Source organism: Sphaeramia orbicularis, chromosome 20, assembly GCF_902148855.1.
Source record: "Sphaeramia orbicularis chromosome 20, fSphaOr1.1, whole genome shotgun sequence".
In the NCBI taxonomy this organism is placed as follows: domain Eukaryota; kingdom Metazoa; phylum Chordata; class Actinopteri; order Kurtiformes; family Apogonidae; genus Sphaeramia; species Sphaeramia orbicularis.
The window spans coordinates 26,243,493-26,265,294 of NC_043976.1; the positions used below are offsets into that span (position 1 = coordinate 26,243,493).

The 21,802-nt window shown below is 35.4% G+C and overlaps 1 protein-coding gene across 1 annotated transcript; it reads right to left on the reverse strand.

Moving 5' to 3' along the window:
• Positions 1-9,206: 9,206 nt before the first annotated feature.
• Positions 9,207-21,101, reverse strand: LOC115410935 (neutral cholesterol ester hydrolase 1-like). Its single transcript, XM_030122774.1, has 5 exons — positions 20,900-21,101; positions 14,688-14,910; positions 13,965-14,034; positions 12,963-13,134; positions 9,207-12,302 (listed from the first exon to the last, which is right to left on the reverse strand). The coding sequence occupies exons 1-5, from the start codon at positions 21,032-21,034 to the stop codon at positions 11,682-11,684; spliced, it is 1,221 nt and encodes a 406-aa protein (XP_029978634.1). The 5' UTR covers positions 21,035-21,101; the 3' UTR covers positions 9,207-11,681.
• Positions 21,102-21,802: the final 701 nt, after the last annotated feature.

Sequence of the window (21,802 nt, forward strand, 5' to 3'; positions counted from 1 at the left end):
TAAAATTTCCTCATGAATTATATTATAAATATCCCATTGTTGTTATTGCTTTAGTTACTTGTTTTTTCTTGTTCAGTTGTTTGTACTTTTGCTAAAACAAAGTCAGCTATTTCAACTTGTTTAGACAGAAAAAGCACAGGTGTAAGTGGCATCATTAGGAGAAACATGTGTAAGCAAAATTTAGATTAATCATAACATTTCATTCAGTGCATTATATTAGTTAATCAGCATTTATTTATTTTACTTTATGTGTGAATTAATCATTACTTCAACACTTCAACAGATTTTTTTTTCATTCCTTCAGGCGTTAATCAGGGCATCACTTTTTTTAAAAATTCTATTTTAATTACATGTTAAATACTAAACATTACAAATGCAGAAATAGTTAGTATCCCATTTCACTATATCAGCCTCAGGATTTGGAAATACTCTCATTCTGGTTCACTGAGTTTGTGTCTAAATGGAACAGAGCCCTTGTTAAAGATATGTGTAACACCTGGGCTTTGCTGCTTTTACAACTAAACTGTTCCAGACCTGTGTCAGATGAGTTTGACCACAGGTTTTAAGACAGTAATTGCTTGATGCCTCTGGTGACATTTTCAATCCTCAGGTGGAGTTGAACATTCACCAGGAGCAGGGTTTTATGTCTGATGGACCCTCAACTGCAGAACATGTTGGTGGTGCAAGAGGATCCATGATGGTGGGTCATGCAGCAGCTTCACCTGTTGATTGAAGAGGTACGATGGAAAACACACTGAATCTGTTTGTGTCTGACTTTTAAGCTTGCAGTTTTAGAATAGAGGTATCCCAGTCCACTCTAGGCCTTGCAAAAGTTTTTTTTTTTTTTTTTAAAGAGTAATATATATATATACATACATATATATATATATATATATATATATATATATATATATATTTTTTTTTTTTTTTTTTTTTTTTAAATGGAATTAGGCATTTTAAAACATTTCCCTGTGGTCTACATAAACTGTAAATGCTATACTTCAGTCTGAATTCTTCATTAATTCAACTCCACTGGTCCATCTTCAATCCTATTTCTGAGTAATGACACCGGAAAGGTCATTTTGAATGCTGGCCCTTTAAATCCAAATGAGCCACTTCACACCCCACCCCCTCCAGGTTGTTGGCCGTGCTTTCTGTCCCCTTCAGCCACTTGTGTTCATTAATACAACCAACAACTGAACATTTTAGGTCATAGGCTTGAAGTTTGGACATATTTTCAGTATGGACTACAACCGCTGCTGCTGACAAACAGTTGTGGGGTATTCAGAGAAATGTTCATCAGAAGTTTTGACCTTATATGTGCAAATGTTGTGATGTAACTAGTTATAGACGTAACAAATTAAGTAGAAATTAAAAGGGGTTGTAGAAATCCATTTCATCTTTACTGGAATGAATATAAAAAGAACACCTGGAGGGTTCAAATTCAAACTTTTTGAACTGTTAGGTTTCAAATACACAAATAAATGTACCAAAGACTAATAAAAGTGGGTTTAGCAAAATATAACCCCTTTAACAAGGTTTGATCTAGATTAAAACAAAAACTACACATTGGACCAGGTTATTTCCTGAAGATGCACAAGTAGAACTCACTGCACAAGACAAAGCATCTCCATTTGCTGAACTTCATTCCACTTGAGCAGGTCAGTACAGAACTTCCAGTCATTTGCATCAGTGAGTTGACTCATCTGGGTTGAGGCTTTAATTTAGGGGCAAATGCTCTTTTGTTAGAATCCTCTAATGAGTGATTTCTAAAACTTTCCCATCACAGTCTCTGAAGGACAAAATCATTTAAAACCATTATTTATTAAAAGCAGTGATTTCCCTTTCTAACACCTGCTTTTTCATTAGCAGCTATCGACCATGTGACACGTTGACTTTGCAGTGAGTGTTTTAAATGATTATCATCACGTTATAAACTGCATAAAGTGATTTCTTAATTCTATTTTATTCGGGACATAGTCTATAAACCAGGGGTGTCAAACTCAATTTAGTTCAGGGGCCACATTCACCCAAATTTGAGCTGAACTGGGCCGGACCAGTAAAATAATAGCATAATAATATATAAGTAATGTCAATCCAAACTTTCCTTTATGTTTTAGAGTGAAAAACGTAAACTTGCATAATAGAAATGTTAACATCTACAAACTGTCCTTTAAAATAATGTGAAAAACATGAGCAAACTGAAATTTTTTAAGAAAAACAACCGCAATTTTAAAATTTTCTGCCTCAGTTTATTATTTCCACTTGTATATCACAACTTACAGATCACAGAGGATCTACAAATACACAAAACATTTCATAACAGGCAGAATATTGGAAAAATTACACTCCTCTTTAGACATTTCAGGTTATTCATATTTGTTCAGGTTATTCACATTTTTTGTGAAATGATAGTTTGTTTTATTGTAGAAACAGTCAAATTACATGAAAATGTTTACATTAGAAATAGAAAATTTTGGTGTTGTGAGTCTTTATAGGTTATTATGATAGTACAAGGTTTTTCAAAAAGAATAGTAGTAGTAGTAGTAGTGTAGTTTTATTTCGAGCACATAGAATCATCAGATAACAAAGAACCATACAACATGGTCAAACAAAATTTTTCTGCGCTCGAAAAGGAGTGGGACGAAGTATAACTTATTGACTCCCACCCCTTTTTACAAACTAATAATTAAATCAATTTCGCTTCCTTTGGTTTGTTAACACACTTTTTTTCTGTATATTTTTACAATAACACAAAACGTCCGTACAACCCATTCACATACACTTTTGGTCACCTCACACACAATCAGATTCGCATAATCAACTGTTTTTTAATATAAACTATAATATTTATTTGCACTTTAGATATTTACTACAAATACAATGATCAATAAATGTGATGATATCTTCTTATCATGATAATTAATTAATTCCAATAATATTTTATGCGTACTTCTATGTTATAACTAGATATTCACTTATTCAGATAATGTTCTATATTTTGTTATTATAGTGGATTTATACATCCTTTCAAATGCACAAATTGAAGAAGACATTTTTAAGTTCTGCTCCAGATTATTCCACAGATGTACCCCTCTAACAGAAATACACTGGCTTTTTATGTTTGTTCTACTTTTCATTTTCTTGTAGATTTCAGTTCCCCTTAAATTATAATTATTTTGCCTGGGCACCAATTTCATGACACATTGCTTCAGATCTCAAGCATCATCATGGAATGAGTCAGCGACCATTTGAAACAGGAGTTTTCTAAGTTGAAGTTCCACCGCTACTCACTAACCTCAATGACCGTAAACATCGAATAACAACAGCGATCAGCTCAGTGGATCATGATATGCTGATACGCGTCTGGGAGGAATTCTCTTATCGCATTGATGTTGTCCGTGCCACAGGTGGTGGCCACATTGAACACTTGTAAGACAGGAAATAAAAGTTGATTGTGAGTAGAATACTTGTGACTTGGCTGGAGTTCACTATTGCTTTTCCTTATTAAAATATTGCGTAATGAAATCGGTTCATTCTTTCTGAATAACCCTGTATTTTACTGGTCTGACCCACTTGAAATTGAATAGGTCTGTATGTGGAACCTAAACTAAAATGATTGTTAATATCTTCAGTGTAATACACTAGTCAGCATTTGCTAGGGATCAGGACTATAACTTTGCTATATTTGGGGGTGTAATTCTGGAAACTTGACAGTTTATTTTCCCAGTGGAGTACAGCCTGCGGATGCGGATGGTGGCCACACACATTATTGACATCACACCGTATGTGTTTCAGAACATTCTGAGTGGTTTCAGTGAAAACAAAATTGGAAGAGTAATTGTTGTGAACTCTAATTTCTAGGGTTGTATCACCCTTTTGCCTGAAAGTGCAATAACATTTTTTGTTTTTTTACCTTTTGGTCCATTTTTCTTTACATGACTAGCCAAAGTACACACATAATATATGAAGTCACCCAAAATATTATACAACATCAATTATTGCACAAATATAAAACTGATCCCTAGCAAATGTTGACTAGTATATTTCCATTTCACAAAGTCACCCCACAGGCTGGACTGGACCCCTTGCCAGGCCAGATTTGGCCCCTGGGCTGCATGTTTGACACACCTGCTCTAAACCCTTGAGATCTGTACAATAGCATTATTTCAGATTTGTTTATTAACGTGTAGCTCATCTCTGCATCTGCATCACAGTGCAGAGTCTGTAATCCACCTGCCTGAAAATTAAAAGAAGTGATAAAGCGGAAAAACCTTTAAACAGTTTAGTCTTATAATGTAGCGCACACATGCTTTAGTCTACTGCGTTATAAACAAATTATTGTTGTCTCTAAAGATCAGAATAACACAAGCCGGGCTTATTCTGTGGACTGATCTTCAAGCCAGTCTGAGTTTTCCAAAGTACTTTTTTATTACCACAGTCATGGGAAAGGCCTCTGATCCAACAGCTCAGTCATTCACAAATTTGTTTGTAATCACACACATTTGCCGTTTCAAGATTCTACAAATTAAACTGAAACACATGTGCCACACTAACATTGCTAGAATGACTAAACTGACTACATTTTTTGATTTTTTTCATGCATATTCTAACTTATCTTTCAGATCCGGTTATGTAAATGTTAGATGCACCATCACCTGAAATCCTGCCCTCTTACGGGTAAACACACAAATTTCCATGTAATCACATCAAAACATTGTCCTCTAACTAATAGCGCACATTCGGCACATAATGAAAAAATAACAAAACCAAAACCAGAAATATTGTGCTGTGCTCCCTCCGTGCCACTACAGCTGTCACTGCAGCCAATAAAACCGCTACTTTGTGGGATTTATTAGTGCTGCAGGAGCATTGGGGGACCAGCTTTGTTTGTATGCTTAGCTAAAACTACCTGTTGCGTAACAAAAGTAATATTTAGACCTTATTTATACAATATCAAACTATACAATGTCTTTGTAACAAAAGATGAGAACAGCTGTGTTTGTAATTATTTTTTAATGCTTCTATCTGCTGTTTTTGAAGATTTCTGGCTCAGAATTGACTGGATTTTATTGCAAAATTGTAGGGATAACACTAAACTACCCACTGTTGGACTGTTGGATTTATTTGTTAAAGTCATCACTGTGACTTTACGTTAAACATCTTGCTTCAAATATGTAACTTGACTCATGCCAGACTCTGTCTCTAGAGAGGATTATCAGAATCTGCTGTAGTGAAATTTGTCAAAACCTAAACCACAGGGAGATCAACTTTAACAAAAACAGCATCCAATAGAAAACAGACAATGATGTGTAATGTAGTGACTAATGAGATGGCTGGAGCCATGTCGAACAATGGCCAGATCATCATCCTCATAATCATGAAGAATTATTTGTTATTACATGTATTATAAAGCTCATCTACAATAGGACCATTACCATTACAATCAATGTTATTCCAGTTTTCAGTCTAAATGGTATTTTTATGATTTAAGCAACAAAACCATGTTTACAGTTTAAGCAAATGGAAGAAAAACTTGCTTTCCTCAGGGGTGAAGTTTAAAAGATTAGGATTTTTGATTCATTTTAAAATTTTCACTATGTTAATTGCACACAGATACAAATATTGTCAACAGTCAGATATGACCCATTTGGGCATTCACAGGCTCCACAGTGAACATGTTCTGAAACACGGATTCATCAATAAAACCCATGTTTTTACATTCAGTTAATGATATTTATGTTGAGAAAGTCACATTTTGTTCAGTTTTCTCTGTTTCAATATAATAACTCATAAATTAACCCTGAGCTTTAATGAACATCTACATGATCAGTAAATTAAATGCAAAATGTGGAGGATTATACAGATGTAGCAACAGCATCCAAGCATCCAGAAAATAGACAGTGATGTGTAATGCAGTGACTAAGGAGACGGCTGGAGCCATGTTGAACAATAAACACATTACTGTTATAGACATTTATGTACACATACAGATTGGTCACTGCACTGTCCCCCAGAACACCAGGGTTCAGTTTTTGCATTTTATTCAACATTTCAGTCTTAGACAATCCTATATTTGTATGATTACATCAAACAAAGTATGTTTCAAGTTTAGGCAAAAAATCATTTGTTTTGGTCAAGGGTGAAGGCTAAAAGGTCATGAGTTTTGATAAATTTCAGAAATCTCACAATGTTGGTTACATGTTAGAAAGATGGCTTTGCACACAAGTATAAATATTGTACAGTCATAGCCTTTACAACACACAGGTGAATATTGACCATTAATTAGAAACTGTACAGATAATTTAATTTTATTGTAGTCTTAGCTTCCACATACTTATTTTAGATGTTTTTGTCAAATATTTAGTGGCTAGGCTGGTGTAATACACTTTATATTCTTATTCCATTTTTTAATTTTTTTATATTTTAAGTTATTGAACTAGACTTGGAATCCCTGAGCTATACTTATCCCAGGAGGGTGTTAAAGAACGGACAACAGATGTCTTCTGCTCCATATCTACTACACTTACTTATCACCAGAATGCAAATACTAATTACTCCTCGTAAATAAGAGGCCATGTCCAGCTTTCAGCTCATGTCTATTATACCTTTGAGTGCCTGACCTATTTCCAAGCAACTATTTATTTATTTATTACGCTCAAATTTACTTATCTCTATTCTTACTGGTGACATGTTAAAGCATTGTGAGTGTTGTGTGCTTTTGTGGCTGGACTGATATTTTCTTACACAGGTGAAATTCGTAACGGATAAATATATATAAATACATTTAAAGAACATTGAACTGTCAGGAATAGAAACTGAATGAGCAACTAACTAGGGATGGATCTATATATGAAATGGACATCAGTATAAGTTCATATTAGCTGATATCTGTGTTCATTCGAAAATAGTGTTTCACGTTATATTTATAACAAAGATTTCTTTGTTGATGGCAGGATAAATAACAACAAATTAAAAAAAACAAAGATAATGTGTCAGCATTCGCTATTGGTCAAAATATCATTTTAAATAGAGATTGGTGTTGGCCACAAGTTTTGCAACTAAATGAATAATATCTGCTTTTGCATCGAAAAACTCATCTGAAATGTTTTCACCCAAAGACATTTAGCCAATATTAGCTATAAATATTATCCTGTTATATATCTGCTGTATGTCCGTGTGATAGTTCCAGTTGTTAACCAACTACTTGCCACTATCTAGGTGCAAAAGTAACCTAACAATAATCATTTTGCTACATTAAGGGATGATGCTAATGCAGAGTTAACTTAGCGTTAGCTGTGAAGAAACATGGTATATGGTGTGAAAATATTGTTCCCAAGTTACAGTTTTTACCCTCGGCCCTTGACGCAGGGTATTGTCATCAGTTTGTCGTCTGTCCCTCCGTATGTGCAAAAATTGCCCTGCACTGATAAGTCAGGCCACTATCAGTCACACTACTGCCACATAAGTCAGGCTGAGGGTTTTCAAGTGTACACACATTATGTTTCTTGTTTATGTGAAACCAATAAGCCACAAAAACAATATAAAACTATAAAAGAGCTATTGAAGTTCTAGCAATGTCGACTCCCACCTAAAGCAACAAACCACAGTACACAATCACTTAAACACACATCTATTCACTTTCAGAGGACTTTAATCACTTTAAAGATTGTTTTGGCCATATCATATCACATCACATCAATCATATCTTGTGTAACTATTTGTTGCCATAATATTCTATCCATGTATCTGGTCTCAATACTTTAAAAAAAAAAAGGATAATAAACCAGAGAAAACAAAACATATACAGTATATCAGGGATAAAGAGTGTGAGGCCAGCATGTACAGATGACATGGATCTTTGGTACAGAGAACATTCAAATCAGTCTTCAATGTTTTAAAGGGGCTATATGTAGAATTTTTCCAGTGAAAAATATATTTTTTAAAAATGTTTAAAGACACCAAGGTATTGGATTGCAGTTATATATATAGCTGAGGGACTTGGGGAAAACAAACGCCACAGTGCCTTTGACCAAAGCATCAAGAAGTTATGAGATGGGATGAGAACTGTTGACAAACAACTTTTAGAGTCAAAGAAAGTGACAAAGTAAAAATAAGCTTGAAGCACTGTTGTTGTTTTCTCCACTGGACACAGCTCTAAATGAAAAGAGTAAAGTTTGATGCTGAAATGGCAGCATTTCTTCTATATGGGTGAGTTTGTTTATGAGGCTTATGAGGTATAAGGTTAATGTGACGTTATTATCTTTGCTAAGTTGCTGTTTAATACATGGCTCAGACGAAACTGACAGTTCTGACCTTGTTTGGAAGATTCCAAACAGATTTTTAGTTCAGCTATTGCCAACACAAACCGTACAGAAAACAGAGGTGATTTGTGGTTTTACTGTGGCTGTTTTCTGTTTAAAAACAGAGCTAAGCTAACAGAGCTATAATGTAAACTATCAGCTGATGCAGCACATGAAGATTATAAGATACAGTGTCATGTTGACTGAATGTTAAAATAACCGGCTTTGAATTTTAGTTTGAAGAAGAAAACTTGATGATACCATAATATAGATGTGTGTAAACAAAGGCCTTTATATTTTATTCAGTGAGTGATACAGCCTGTGGATACATAATGTTGATGCATTGATGGTTTTGGTTCAGTGTGTTCTGGTATGTGAGTTCCCCCTGCTGGTGAAATGAATATTACATATAACCCCCTCAAAGATACACAAAATTATTAGACAATCAAATTTATCAAAAACAATAGTTATACAATCAAGTACTAACTCCTGTGTGTATCATGTGACTAAAACAGACAGAAAAGAAAACATGGAATGTCTAAAAGCACTGTTTTTGTCAGTACAATGACATAGATACTGATGTAAGAACTGAAGTGATTTTGGTTATTATCAAGAAAACATGGAAAATGGCTAAATATCAGCTCTGAAATTAAACTATTATGAGCTATTTTTGTTGTTATCATTATATGTGTCCAAATAAATGTACCTTTAGTTTTACCAGGCATTAAAATATAAAAGAAATAGAAGAAAACAAGGGTGGTCTAATAGTTTTTTCCGTGACTGTACATCATTTTTAAATTTTCTTGTGATGAGTTCATTATCCAAACCCTATTGTGACAAAGCAAGCAAATAATTTATAAAAAATAATAACTGAACCACAGGTATTCTTGATTTCCATATTTCTTTACAGTGAATATACCTTAAACTCATTTAAAATCTATAATTCTTACTTTCCCCAATATAGAAGCATATCAAACAGTCACTTTTTACTAGGAAGTGTACAAACCATGTGCATGTGGAGGGTAATGTGAGGAATTCACATCGCTCAAAGGAATCCACATGTTAGAAATAAGCTGTCTGGAATCTTTTCCCTTTAAGAGAAAAAAAAAATCTCCTGATAGCCAGTGTTATAGTTTCAGTGTTTTTTTGTTTTTTTTTTAATAATGTGAAGCCCTGTAATGACCACACTCGACTCAGTGTTTCTGCTACACTCTTGGCTCGCTGAGTTTTGGGCCGAAAGCCAAGCCGAGTCCGTCTGACGCTGGCTGTCGTCGGTTCATTATATTAGTTTTGGGCCAGCGGTGAGTGGGGGAGGGAAACGCGATAGTCCATTTGGGATTTGTTCTCTCAAGGTGATGCATAAATTTCACAGCTATCGTCATGGTCGTCGTTGTCCTTGCATGCGCCCCCACACAGCACCGTGGTCATCAGAGAGGAGTTCGACAGGATGACAGCATGACTTTCAGACATACAGTATTGCACAATCCAGTGAGTGTACACAGCTGTGAACTCTGGCATACTTCTACAACACACACACTCACACACACACACACAGCCCTGTATTCAGTGCATCATAAAAGAATAAAAAGCTGCAAATGATTTCTGAGTGACTCTGACCTACGAAACCTGTCAGATTAGGAGGATGTGCACTCAAGGCTCATCATATGTTCTTTTGCAAATGGATTCTTCACCTTTTTACTTTACTTTTTTTTTGTTTTTTTAGACAAAAGGTTAAACAGCAGGAATGAAACAGCAGCCCGGGATATGCACCGGATATTAAAAACTAAGATTTACCCTTAGATTAATTGTTTTTGTTTGACACCATGTTGTTTTTTTTATCCATTTTCTTTTAAAACCTAATGATTTAAATGATTTTTTCTATTTTGCTGCCTTTTTATTTTTTAAAACTGCCAAATGGTTGTACATGTGTTTGTCATTTTTGTTCATGCCATATATATTCAAGATTATGCAATGACAAATGTACTGTACGTACTGTACTGTAAGGTGTAGTTTCATTGGGGTGTTGATACGATGATACTAGTGTAGAGCATCATTGCATATGATCGTCATACTGTTACCATTTGGATTTAATTGAGCAAATAGTTAAGAGCCCTCTAGTGGATAATTACTGCAGTGAATAATATGTTTCAGCTCCAACACTTTCTTTAAGTCAAACTGATGCAGTGAGTAGATTCTCATTTCTTAAACAATGGAAAGAGGTCATGTGGTCTGATGAGTCCAGACTGACCCTGTTCCAGAGTGATGAGTGCATCAGGGTGAGAAGAGAGGTGGATGAAGTGGTTACCCATCATGCCTTGTGGCTACAATACAATGATAAAGGTTAAATATTAAGTAGTGGGACATTTTTTGGGGTTTTTTTTTTTTTGGCCAGAAAGTATGTATTTTGTATTTGTGACTAAGATAAAGAAAAAAAAAGTAGGTGTTTTAAGTAAAAGTACAAAACCATACTAGCTTCTCAAACAAAAGTCTGTAAGCATTAACAAAATCTGTGCAATGAAGAGTAAAAGTGGTCATTGTGCAGTTAAATGCTTCCTGTCAGCGTTAAGTTTTATTGCCGCTCTAATGTGTATGCTGTTTTACTGCTGTAGATGCTAAAGGTTGAACTCCTTTATATGTGAGTGGTAGTTTAATCTACAGCCATACATCATATTATCTAAGATCATCATGTTTTACAGTGTCTCTGTCCTGTGAGAACCACATCAGCCATGCGCTCAGAAAAACAGTCCTATTTACAACGTTATGATGAATTTTCCAGCTAATCCAGAGGGTATTTTAAGACTTTGTGTTGCTGAACTCTATAAAAGGAACACTTTATCCTTTGCAAACATGTGATTTCACACAGAATGGAGATAGTGGAGTATTAGTACAAAGCCGCAGTAAAATGGAAACATAAAGTATAGATACTGTAACTAGTACTTAGCTGCATTCCAGCACTGCTTACATGTGTGGTATATTGTTCAGTGTGTTTAGACAGTGTTGCACTACAGACATGTATGCATAACCACAATGTTAAGTGTCTTCTTAAAATAATGGGCCTTAAGTACACATCACTCTCTGTAAGTCTAAAAGCATTGATTAAAACATGTTTCTTTGGTCACATCTGGTCCTAAAAGTTTTGGTTTTAGGACATAAAACTGATTCTACGTCTACAGATTGATTTTGCATTTAATCCTAACATTTGTTTTTACACTTTAAGTATCTTTGTGCTTACTTCCACTCAAAGCAGTGAGGAATCAGTGAGCAGGGAATGTGTCACCTCATGTCTTTATCACCTCAACATGTTTTTCCTCCTTGCAGTTTCACCAGTTTCCTGTAAGTCTTTGGTGCAGCAAACTGATCCTGTTTCACTTTGTTCGTCTAGAGGTTCTGGTCCAGCCAGTGGATGTAGTTGTGCATGCTCCTCTGCCCAACACTCGACATCATGGGCAGGAAAGCGAACACCATGCAGCCATGGAAGCCGTCCTCATAGTGATCGCTGGTGACTGTGACACCGGCATCCTGCAGCCGCCTGGCGTACATCAGCCCGTCGTCCCTCAGCACGTCAAACTCACAGGTCATCACATATGCTTTAGGTGTCCTACTCAGAACCACCTGCTCTGCCAGCAGCGGCGCCGCCCGTACATCCATCAGCCCTGGCACCTCCCCCACCACCCCCGCCGATCCTGTTTCTTTGACCACCGGCTGAAAATGCTTCTTCCTTTCAGGTGGGAGCAGAGCTGTCCAGTTCAGCTTGGAGCGGGTGCTGCTGCTGATGCCCGGCTGGTCCAGGGAGCTGTGGTTATTGGCCAGAAGGAGGGGCTCCAGAGCAGAATCAGCACCCAGGTACTGCAGCCAGAAACGAGCCATGACAGGCCTGTAGAGGATGGGCACAGCCTGGTTCTGCTGGTAGGACGGGGTGTAGAAGTCAAGGGCCTGCAGCACGGGGTAGATCAACGCCTGGGCTTTGAACTTCACCTTCAGACTGTCATCTAAGGCGAGCTGATGACACAAACAAACAAAAGATGTGTTGAAACCAAGAATTAACCCCTATGAGAGTTCCTACAGGTTTCTACAAGTTGAATTTAGGATTTTTTAGGACCATTTTAAGACTACTTAGAACAGAATTTAATGCCCATTTCACAGCCATACTGGCAAAAATTTGTGACTCCTTGAATTTAGGAAAATGCATTTATTTAGTCCAACACCTTTATTCCCATCGTTCCCAGTCATCTTTCACCTGAGGCTGCAAAGTTAGCGATAACTGGTTCGTAATTTCAATATAAATTGTCGGGTTGGAACTGTGTAGACTAATATTACTGTCTTCGCAGCTTGGACATTTCCCAGACACATTTAAACATCAACACAGCAAACAAGTTTATGGTAGCATAACTTAAGACCTACTATATCAAATGTAATACCTTTTAAATACTTTTATAAGGTATTAAATGCAGATTTGTGAATTCAAAATTTTGAAGACTTTTTAAGCCCCCTATGGGAACCCCATCCTACAGTCTCAACTTTAGCCAGGAATATGTATATTTATAACCAGGAGGGAAAAACTGCACCTACTTCTATGTTAACATTACATCTTAGAGAATGCAAAACATCACGTGACAAACTGTGACTCCGAAGATAATGTTTGTGTCTTTTTTTGCGTACCTCCTGTGCCACGGCTGCAGCCAGGTTTCCCCCGGCGCTGTCTCCAGACACACACAGTCTCTGCGGATCCATGTTGTACCGCTCCAACACCTCGACGGACAGGAAGGCCCGCGACGCCGCTAAAGCATCGTGGTACTGCTCAGGGAACACCGCCTCCGGAGCGAGACGGTAACTATGGCAACCACACATCACAGATAAACAACAGCATCATATTAGAAAAGAATATTTAATATCCACAGAAGCCCTCATCATGGTTTTGACCATGATGTACTGCAGAGGTTTAAATTAAATCTGATCAGGTGTTTTATTACTAAATTTCTAAATGGAAAATACCTACACATTTAAATAAGCATATACATCATTCCCACATTTTGTTCACCTAAGTGTCCAAAACGAATCATTAATGAAAGCCACAACTACCTCAAGAAATTCTTTATTTCTTTATTTACAACCATTGCATTGCAGATAGTTTTGCAGTTTCATCAACACTGCAAATCCAATTATAACAAGTTAATCACTATTTAGTTTACATACATCTGATGTTCTGCACAAATATAGCATTTAGCTAATGTGCAACTCTCATCCCTGGTTGAGCTTTTTGAGGAAGAAAATGCATTTATAATATAAACAACAATATCAAAACCTAATTCCTGTCTATTTAATACAAGATACAATACAAGATAAAGAACATGTGCTCTGTACTTAAAATTCTAGTGAATACGTGTTGAACTGTTAACTAGTTACCAGGGTTCCTCTTTATATTCTGTCTTTTATTTATTTTCAGTCTAGATTATCTAACACAGCATTTATGATCTTCATATATTTGTTCTGATAAGTTTTTTATGCTTTTTTGATTCATATTTCCTATATTTTCTTGTATCTTGATTCAGAGACTGAAAGGTGCATCTCTCTGGTCGTTATAACTGTGATAAACAACAATTTGACTTTTGCACAGAACTCTACTGATTGATCATCCACCTGTAGTTTGTGTGACAGACTTACTCCACAGACATGATGACAGCGTCCAGTTTCTCTGCCATTGTACGACAAAGGAGGTCATAAGATCGCATCCCTGTGAAACGGATATAATTGATATTGTCATTGGTTTTTAAACAAATAAACTGTGGTCATTATGTTTTATTTATTGAATTTAACTCTCAAAGACCAAAAGCAAAAAGCATCTTCTGATCAAAAATGTTCAATAACTTCTGAGCCACTAATCCTATCAATACATGTAAATAATTCATGTAAAATGCAGTTTGTCGTCTTTTCATGGTCATCAGATTTGACCCGTGTGGACATTCAGAGGCTCCGTAGTGAACATGGAAACACTGTCATCTTCTACAACATTGACTCACCAGTAAAATCCATGTAGTTTGGCCTGGTTTTATGTTCAGTTAATGCTAAATGTAGCAGAAAAGTCACTTTTGCTTCAGATTTCTTTGTTTTCCTTTGAATATACTCTGAGATTTTATGAATATCTACATGATCAGTGAATTAAATATAGGAAAATACCAGAATTACACTACAAAATGTAAAATACAAAGGATAATACTGCAATAAATGGTAATAAATCACTTAAAGGTTAAATGTTGAGAAAAAATCATTTGGAAGTCACCATAAAAACAGCACTAGATCTTTAAGATTAGAGGCTCATATCACAGCAGCATGAGTTAAATTAAACAGAAGTAAACACTTTCTATAGGAGGTAAAAACCAAACTCACTTCCGCTGCCGAGGGCCCATCCGCCACCGTGGAAATATATGACCCCCCTTTTCGGCTTCTCTCCGCCCTTTGGCTGAAAGACTCGGGTGGGCACACCACCCAGTGGGGAGTCGGACACTTCTACGACCGAACAGGAGTGAGCGTCGATCACCTCCACCCAGGACACCAGCTGGTTCAGCAGGTGGACACGGTGGCACACACCCAACGCATGAGCCATGTCGCTCTGGAAAGAAAATGGCTAACAGTTAGGGGCAGATAGGGGACGATAACCCCTTACTGACAAAACTTATTTATAAATTATAGAAAAAAATAATTTGTGTTGCTGTGACGCAGATCCTAAATTAAGTGGAGATTAAGTTGAATATAGCACCTACAATAACTATGATGCATAATTGTCAGAACTGTAATTAAATAAATTTTCTCAAACACAAATGTTCATAAAAGCTCAGAGCAAATTCAAAGGTTATTACAGCAAAACAAAAAAAAACTGAAGAAAAAGTGACAAAATATATCATTAACTGAATGTAAAAACAACCATTGTCATTTGTCAAACAAACTCCTGAATCAGTTAGTCTGTTAAGGATTTAAAATAATCTAGATTTTATTTTGTGAAACTGCTAAATTTCCATAAGACTAATCTAAAAACCAACTGGGTCTAAAATACTTCATGACACTCGCTCATGTACTTCAATCACTATGTGCAAGCTCACAATTTTTATATATTACAGGTTTACAGATGCTCATTTTCAGCTACAAACCTTAGAATAATAAATATATGAATGTTACTTCACAACCTCAGAATCATATTGACTATAATCTGAGTTCATAAAGCAGTGTCTTCCCAGGTTTTTATTAACTTGGAAAACAGGTTACACAATTAACTGGTGCTCTGTGGTTTCTCTTGTTAAACTAGTACATTATTAATATTTATTGTTTCTGACCCCCCCGTCACCACAGGGTTGGGTAAACAAGCCCACAGTGGGAAAAAACAAGGTGCACTGCAAAAAAACGGGTGTCTGAAAACAAGATAGAAACATTAAATCTGAGTTTAAAAAGGTACTCAAAAGAAGTGAAATATCTGTCCATGCACCAAGATAATTTCACTTGACAAGATTTATAAGAAATAAGCATGTCTACAGATGCAGAACACTTAAAATAAGAAATTCATTCTTAAAACAAGATAAGTTATCTAACACTTATAAATCTAAGCTTTTTCAAATCTTGGTAAGAACCTAATTGTTTGCAGTGTGAGGATCTAAGCCCAGCAGCGCTGCAGGAAGGGAACAGGCAGGGTGTGAAAACTAGTCCTACGCAATGTTTGTTAAAACACGTCGAGCTGCATTGATACAGATTATACAATGTGGAGGTGTGAATGGGCGTTGTGAGTTTCAGTTCAGGAACCTTTAGATAAAACGAATATGTTATAGAAGACATGGAGCTCTGTCCACACGAAAACTACAGCTACTTGTACTTAAGTATTTCCATTTTCTGCAGGTTTATATTTCTACTACATTTGTGTGACGGCTTTAGTTCCTTTTCAGATCAGTTACTCATTCCATTCCTGTCCAGTAAAAAACAAATATCTCTAAATGTAATGACTTTTTTTCGGATAAATTCAATGATGAGTTCATTTATTGGATTTGCTGGAGGAACCATCATCACTTAAGCTCTTGAAAACTTGATTTCTTAGAAACACACATTTCTCACAGGACAGCAACGCCACAAACATATGATGATTGTACAGAATGGGATGCACTGTTGCAACTTAAACTATTCAGTGTTATGTAAAGTAGCTCCGATGAGCTCAGTCTTATACAAGCACAAAAATACATCACTAAAGCGGAAGTCTTAAGCATCTTATATAATAATGAAAGACTCAGAAGGACCATTTTACTGCGCAGATTTCCTTAAATAAGCCTCTGAATGTAAAGGTTTTACTTAGTTTTAGTGTACTATACTTTTAAGTCTGTTCTTCCCGTTGAATTTATTCTAATTTATGGGAATCTGTTTTGAAACCTTTTTAAAATTCCATTATTCTACTCTAGTCAATTGTACTCTGCTGTGTTCTTTTTTTCTGTTGTATGAATCTCATATCACTAATTTTAATTCTAAACGGAACACTAATCTGCAGTGTTTAGTAAGTCAAAATTATGCATATTGTAGACAAAAAAGTAGTTTTTTCCCCAGTTTATAGTATTTTAACACTATGTAAGTGGTACATAGTGTTTAATTCTATTCAAGTATCTGCATATTACTATTGCTTATTTATCAGTTTGTTAATATTTCTTCTTATTTATTCATAATTCATATTTATTCTTATATATGTGTGTACCACTTGTTCCACTCACTTCCATTCATTCATTATATTTTATTTTTCTCTCTTATATTGCATGATTCTCTAATGTTATGTATTATTTTATTCAAATATAATATAGTCTGTAATATTTCTATAATTTTCACTGCTCTACTCTTGAACCTGAATCTGTTACAGTATTTTTATTATCTATACTCCATACTCCTGATTTCCAAATGTGTTCATGTCTATTCACTTCTGATATTATATATAATATATACTGTTCTCATTTATTACTTAACATAAAACCTCATGGTATAAAACAGTGTGGTACAACGTTTTATTCTTTTCTGTCTCAGACTATATCGGAGTGCACTGATAGTACAGCACCCTAATACAAATTAACCAATAGACAAAGAGCTGACGCCTTTAAAGATTTGCCTAATGAAGCAGAAATGTAAAATAGAAACACAGGAATGAATAGGCTTGGAGAATTAAATAGAGGAAGAAAATGCAAGAGGGAGAATACTGGGGACGTAAATATGACTATGGATAAAAAACATGCCAATAAATTAATAAAATGTCAGATGAAAATAAAATGTAGAAATAAATAATTTTGGGGCCATAAAGAGATAAAGAAAATGTAAATAGAAAATGACGCAAAAATAAATGCAGGGATAAAAATTAAAGAAGAAAAAATATAAATAACAAAATAAATAAATAAAATGGTATGGAAAATAAAATATTAAAGTAAAACACTAGGGTTTTAACATAAAATTAAAACGATTAGAAATGACAATACAAACAACCATTTTTATCACATTTTACAGATAACTTCATAGAAAATGCCTTTAAAATTTTTTTGTATCATGTAATTAGCACATGGATTCATTTATCAAGCCATTCCTATATTTCTGTATATATTTTTCAATATGGCAGGTTCGGTTCTCCATACTTTCACTCATGAAAGTAGGTTACATACAGGTATTTGTTTCCGCGCTGTTTTCTAACCTTTGTTCAAGGGTAAAGGTTCTCCAGACACTCAGCACCCCTAGACATTCTACCTTGATACTTTGGAGATACTACTCTTAATAAAATATACAACACTAGCATTAATTAATGGACACTTATTCTAATGGGCAATTAATTATGCAGTATAGGTAATTCCATAGGAAAACAAATGCTTTTTTCTTGATTTTCAATAAAGGGGAATGTTGCAAGATATTTCACAAGTATAAATGCTGGAAAAACAAGAAAGAGTAGTTGCATTGAAACCCCATCCCCCACAGACATTTCTGGTTTGTACTTCAGCACAGCACTCAAGGAAAAGTACTAAGTGTTGTTCTAGGTACTTCTTTGAATAAAATATATGAAATAGACACTATGTAGAAATTGAAATTGCATTTAAAATTCTGATAAAAATTTCTTATACATTTAAACATAATATTAATACACCAAAACATTTATGTAAGTCCCTAGAGGGGGTGTCAAACTCATCCTAGTTCAGGTGCCACATAGAGCTCAATTAAATCTCAAGTGGATCAGATCAGTAAAATAACCCACAAAAAATAACTCCAAATTTTTCTTGTTTTAGCACATAAAAGTGCAATTTGAACTGTATTATGCCTCAGCTTATCATTTACACACGTGCATTGCAACTCACAGATCACAGTGGATCTAAAGGCACAAAACATTTAGCAAAAGGTATAATATTGTTAAAATTCCACCTGTGTTTCTTAAGAAATTTCAGATTGTTCATGGTTGTTTAGATTATTAATATTTTTTGGTTAGGATAGCTTGTAAATGTAAACATTGCCATAGAGCTGCAACCGATTAATTGATTCAAAGTGATTAAAAATAATCATTTAACCACAATTCTCCTGAATCAAAGCTTTGTTTCCTTCATTTCTCTGCTGTTAAACATTGGTTCCACTGTTGTTTCACATGGACGCTTATTGTCGACGCACAAAGAAGCTTCAATTCAGGAAAACTGCGATAGAATATCTCCCTTCAGTCAATTCGAGTCGATTAATCGAATCGGGACTTTTTGCATTGACTTCAAGCAACTAATCGATTAATCGGTTGCAGCTCTACATTGTCATCATGTCATATTACTTTTTTCACACTAAAACAAAAAGAAAGTTAGCATTTATAGGTTTTTATGCTATTGTTCTACTGGTCCGATCCACTTGAGATCAAATTGGATGTATGTGGCCAATAAAATAAAATTAATTTAACGCTTAATATCCTCAGTGCAACTCATGCATCTCAAAATTGACCCAGTGGGCCAAATTGGACCCTTTGGTGGGCCGGTTTTGGACCGCAGGGTGTATGTTTGAAACCCCTGCCTTACAGACTACTTTACAGAATTTAATGATACTTTTTGTTTAATAAGAGGTTGATATCTGATATAAAGCTAATACCTTAATCAAGCAGCAGAAAATGTAAATACTCCTGTAGCCCATTTATGCAGAATATTTAACCCTTTCATGCATGAATTATGAGAACCTTAATGGGTTAAAACACAGTAATGTCTAGTCAGAGAGCGAATTTTAATTGATTGCCATTCCAATGTTTATTTCATTCTAAAGTAGCTCCTTGTTTTGGATAACCCCCTGTGGTCTAACTAAAGCAAAAATGAATTTAAAAATAAAAATGTGGGTCAAATTGTCTCTAAAATGTCCCGTCAGAGAGATTTTGAATACCGTGTTTTGACCCTTCTCAAGATTTGTTTTTCCAGAGTGTTTTTATTCCTCTTTAGGCCTGAAAAAAACTATGCGATTGAAGAATTTTTTTGTGAACCTATTTTTCATGGAGTTGCAAAAAATATCCACTCAATATCCACTTGAAGCAAAGAAACATGTATTTACTGACACACTGTGTGAAAACTATGAAATAAATTTTTTTTAACCCTTTCATGCATAAGTCACTACAGTGGACAGTTATTCTACAGCTGTTTTCTTGTATATTAATGGGTTTTCTTGTTTTAGTTTCATATCAGCCAACACAGTGGACACTTACGCACCATCTCATACCCTGACATTCATACCATTACTGTAACTTTGCTGTTCTTGATAAACCTGATCTGCAGTCACGTTTTAGTGTAAATCAATTGTTATTTGTTAGACAAAAAGTTTTTTTTTTTTTGCATATTATCTCCATGAAGTGAGTAATTACTATCATTACAATATGTTAAAATGTGAGAAAACATCAGATTAGCAGCATTAAAAATGTTTTTATTTCATTGTTTTCATATCACTTTCTGAAATTGGGTTTTAAACATATGTTTCTTTACTTCAAAAATTAAATGCATGAATATTTTTGTAACTATAGAAAAAAAAACTTGATCACATTGGTTTTTTTATGCCTAAGGAGGAATAAAAACACTCAAGAAAAAAAATCTTGACAAAGGTTCTCATAATTCATGCATGAAAGGGTTAATGCTACTAATTTGATGTATTGTCACATTTTAACATACTGTAATATTAGTTATTACTCACTTTATGGAGATAATATACCAAAAAAAAAAAAAAAAAACCCTACAGTCTAATAACAATAACAAGCAATTGATTTACACTCAAACATGTTACTGCAGATCAGATTTATCAAGAACAGCAAAGTTACAGTAATGGTATGAATTGCAATGTATAGGATGATGCATAGGCGTCTACTGTGTTGGCTGATATGGAACTAAAACAATAAAATCCATGAATATATAAGAGAACAGCTGTAGACTGTCTACTGTCGTGACCACTGTGCATGAAAGGGTTAAGTCAACTAAACTGACAGTGTTTGTGTTTGGGGTTAATTCTGTGTGTTTCTCCTGTGCTGCAGTGTTTTTTCTGTTCTTTCCTCTGCTTCAGTCCTGGTGTCATCTCTATGTCATCAACCTGTCCTCAGATCCGTCACTGCATCTCACCGCCTGCATGAAGCTCCGGAACAGCGCGTCCAACAGCATCAGCTTCCACGGTTCGCTCACGCCGCTCGGTAACGGCAGGTAAACGTAGTACGCAGCCGCCGACAGCAGCACGGCTCCGGCCACACGGAGCCTCATCGCGGCGGAGTGTACCTGCTTCGACCCCACCGTTCACACACGGGATAACCCTCCGTGGATCGGTCAGGGAGCGTCGAAACACGGAGGAATGACCCACATTTCAAAATAAAAGCATAGCAGCGGTTCTACCTTGTCACCTGACCACTCAAACCATGGCTGAGCTTTTATTTTGAAAAACAAACTAGGAAGAAGTGTAAGAATTGTGTAACGTTGAGCTGGTTTCATGGGAAATGTAGTTTTTTTTAAGCTTGTAGTAAAAACACGAACAAAACCACCCAACCAGAATAAACCATTTATTCAACATTAACATTATTGCTTTTGTATCTTGTAAATTAAGTACTTTCATTTTCTCTAAAATTAGCCACGCACTTATAGCAAACGGATTAAATTATATGTGTACACTACCAGTCAAAAGTTTGGACTCACCTGTTTGTTCTTTATTTTCATGACTATTTACATTATAGATTCTCACTGAAGGCATCAAAACTATGAATGAACACATACAGAATTATGTATTTAAAAAAAGTGTGACACAACTCAAAACATGTTTTATATTTTAGATTCTTCAAAATAGCCACATTTTGCTTTTATGACTACTTTGCACATTCTTGGCATTCTCTTGATGAACTTCATAAGGTAGTCAGCTGAAATGTTTTCCAACAGTCTTGAAGGAGTTCCCAGTGATGCTGAGAACTTGTTGGTCATCTGTGGTCCATCTCATGCCATTTAAATGAGAAGGTGAGTCCAAACTTTTGACTGGTAGTGTAG